General features: G+C 35.2%; 1 protein-coding gene across 1 annotated transcript; it reads left to right on the forward strand.

The window, feature by feature from the left end:
• The first annotated feature begins 216 nt into the window (after positions 1-216).
• LOC116092287 (olfactory receptor 4K3-like) lies at positions 217-1,134 on the forward strand. The gene has a single exon (XM_031373602.1). The coding sequence runs from the start codon at positions 217-219 to the stop codon at positions 1,132-1,134; it is 918 nt and encodes a 305-aa protein (XP_031229462.1).
• The last annotated feature ends 2,203 nt before the right edge of the window (positions 1,135-3,337 follow it).

A 3,337-nucleotide genomic window follows, 5' to 3' on the forward strand; every position in this document is an offset into this window, starting at 1 on the left:
CAGGATTTCTTGGTTTGCCTCTGTCTCTCTCTGTCTCTCTCTGTCTCTCTGTCTCTTTCTCTGTCTCTCTCTCTGTCTCTCTTTCTCTCTCTCTCTCTCTCTCTCTCTCTCTCTCTCTCTCTCTCTCTCTCTCTCTCTCTCTCTCTCTCTCTCTCTCTCTCTCTCTCTCTCCTTGTCATCTGCCTCCTTTTGCAGGTCCATAGTGTTATTTATTTAATGGAAGACTCTAACCATACTGTGGTTTCTGAGTTTATTTTTCAGGGACTTTGTACCTCAAGGAAACTTGAGATCTTCCTCTTATTACCATTTTCTGCCCTCTACCTGATGACTGTGATAGGCAACCTCTTTGTTGTGATATTGATAATCATGGATCATCATCTCCATTCTCCCATGTACTTTCTGTTAGCTAATCTATCATTTGTTGACTTCTGTCTTTCCTCGGTAAATACACCCAAACTGACCACAGATCTCCTAAAAGAAAATAAAACCATTTCCTTTGGAGGCTGCATGAGCCAGATTGTTTGTGTGCATTTCTTTGGAGGAAGTGAGATGGTACTTCTTGTAACAATGGCCTATGACAGGTACGTGGCCATCTGCAGGCCACTCCACTACACCAGCATCATGAACAGAAAAAACTGCATCTGGCTTGTTCTGATATCATGGATTGTTGGATTTGTGCATGCCATTAGTCAGGTGCTCTTGATTTTGGATCTACCTTTCTGTGGACCTAGAGTGATAGACAGCTTTTTCTGTGATATCCCTTTGGTGATGAAGTTAGCCTGCATAAATACTGATACTCTGGAAATCCTAATAAATGCTGACAGTGGCATTTTAGCAATGACTTGTTTCATTCTCTTATTGATATCTTATACTTACATTCTATTAACTGTTCAACATCATTCTAAAGATGGCTCATCAAAGGCACTATCTACGTGCACATCCCATATCATAGTGGTTCTGCTGTTCTTTGGGCCAATCATTTTCATCTATCTGTGGCCAGTCAACATCACTTGGGTGGACAAGTTTCTTGCTGTGTTTTACACAGTCATTACACCTCTCCTGAACCCAGCCATCTATACACTGAGAAATAAAGATATTAAGAATGCCATAAAGAAACTGATAAACCACATGTGATTCCAGAATAATTTTTATAGTTTTCATGTAATCAGAAATTTTGTTTTTCAATAGCCACATCTTGACTTGAAATTGAACCTTATAATTTCATTTCTGCAAGCTATCCATAACTGTTTGTATGGTTTTGAAAAAAATTATTATGAAAGTATTTTTTAAAAGTCTGACACTTATAATTTCACTAGTTATAAAGAATACTTCATCAAAATAAACATTTTTTGTCTCTGAAAATTAGAAGATAATAAAAATGATATAAATAAGATAGTAATCAAGATTTACTGAACATTACTACCAATAGCTCCACAATGCTATAATAGTAGGTTATTATTAATCATTAGATTATTAATTGCTAGATTATTATTATTAGCAGTGTTACTTGAAATACTTATTCAATATTACATATTAAAACATATATATCTTTATCTGCCAATCCCAATTCTAATTTGCTACAAAAAATAATAAAACAACTTGCAAAACCTGGATCCACTTAGAAATCAAACTGATAAGCAGATAAAATCCTAATGCTAGTACTTTCATCCCTACACAGTTTTTATGTTTTTACTACTCACATAAATTTAGAATTTCCCTTTACTTTTTACTGAAAAAAAAGCATTCATAATATTTGGCTATACTTCCAGCAATTCATTTGTAAGGTCATAATTTGACTTTATATGATAAAATAATAAAGGCGAACTGGGCAAATGTTATATGATCCTGAAAACAGAATATACATATGTATTAATTATGTATTGTATTATATTTTCATGATTTGTTTATCTACCATTATTCATGTTATCTACTATTTGATAATGTATATCATCTGTGGGATAAAATTAAAGTATATATGTTTATAAGTCTAAAATTTAGTTTACTCTGAAAGAGAAATATATTATAACTTATTAGATATCTGTTCCAATATTAATAACGTGATAGTTATAGTCAATCTTATGTCAATTCTAGTAAGTTAAATAGGATGTTACAAATTATTTAACAAAACATTCAAATATCTGTGGCATATTTTTTAGAAACCAATTGATTACAGGTAAGCATGGCTCATGAAATGTCATGTACTGTGATGGGTACTTGTGGTAGAGGTTTTTGGTGTCTTATTAAGAATAATGTTACTCAACTGTGCTGATAGAGTTTACTCTTAACCATTTTAAGTCACCATATGTTTTTATTAAATATGTTCTTTGACATTATCTGCAAAACTTGATGACATCTGATTACTATCTCTGACCTCTTTGTTTCCCTCCCACTCCCATTGCTCTCTCCCTAAATGCAGGAGATCTTTTCTACATTTATGTTTTTTTTCTTTGTCTTGTTTTACTTATTCACCCCAGTAAGTGACAATAGTATTCTCTGTGCCCATTGGCTTGTAACTAAGCCTTTGGAATGATGACCTCATTGGTGGGTCACAACCAAAACAATGTCTGATCTTGCCCCCAAATCATCAGATGATCGCAGTTCAACAACGAGGTTTAGTCCTACATAGCCTACTCACTGATATACAGATGACTACTGACCATTACCTATGTGGGCCCTATAGTAGGCAGACTTGAAATCATGAATGAATTAGTGCAATGCCAAAAAAGTATCATTTCACAGCTCTTCTCACTATTTTTAAGCTCTTGTATTCTTTTTGTCCTCTTCATCATGGCTCAAATCACCATTATTTTATAAGTAGTGTAAAACCTGCACACTACTTGTTTTAACCTGTATCCAGGAATACAATAACAACAGAGCACTTTGAGAACTGCTTACTAAACATTTAATTAGAATGTAGAATCTACTCTTACTCTTTGTACAATTTCTTACTTTTTCTCGTTACGTTATTTATTCATTTGACAGCCTGATCCCAGCCCCCTCCCTCTTCTCCTACCAGCCCCACCCTCACACCTCCTCCCCCATTTCTCCATCCCCTTTTCCTATGAGAAGGGAAGGTCCCCCAGAGGTACCAAACCACTCTGGTTCGTGAAGTTACAGCAGGACTAAGCACATCCTCTCCTACCTTTTTCTCCAGAAAAGGTGGCCCAAGTTTGAGAAAGAGATCCAAAGCAGGCAACAGAGTCAGAACAAGAGAGAGGGGAAGATCAGAGAATAATGGTCTTTCTACTTATGCAGGTGTAGATTCTATACTCAGTATCTTTCAGGAATGAGGAACACAGGGAGTTTTACTCTTTTTTCAATTTATCGCTCTGTAAGG

This window comes from Mastomys coucha, unplaced genomic scaffold, assembly GCF_008632895.1.
Source record: "Mastomys coucha isolate ucsf_1 unplaced genomic scaffold, UCSF_Mcou_1 pScaffold15, whole genome shotgun sequence".
Classification (NCBI taxonomy): Eukaryota; Metazoa; Chordata; class Mammalia; order Rodentia; family Muridae; genus Mastomys; species Mastomys coucha.

Excerpts from the sequence above, each read along its gene's own strand:
- LOC116092287 (XM_031373602.1), top strand. The coding sequence starts at position 217 with ATGGAAGACTCTAACCATACTGTGGTTTCTGAGTTTATTTTTCAGGGA.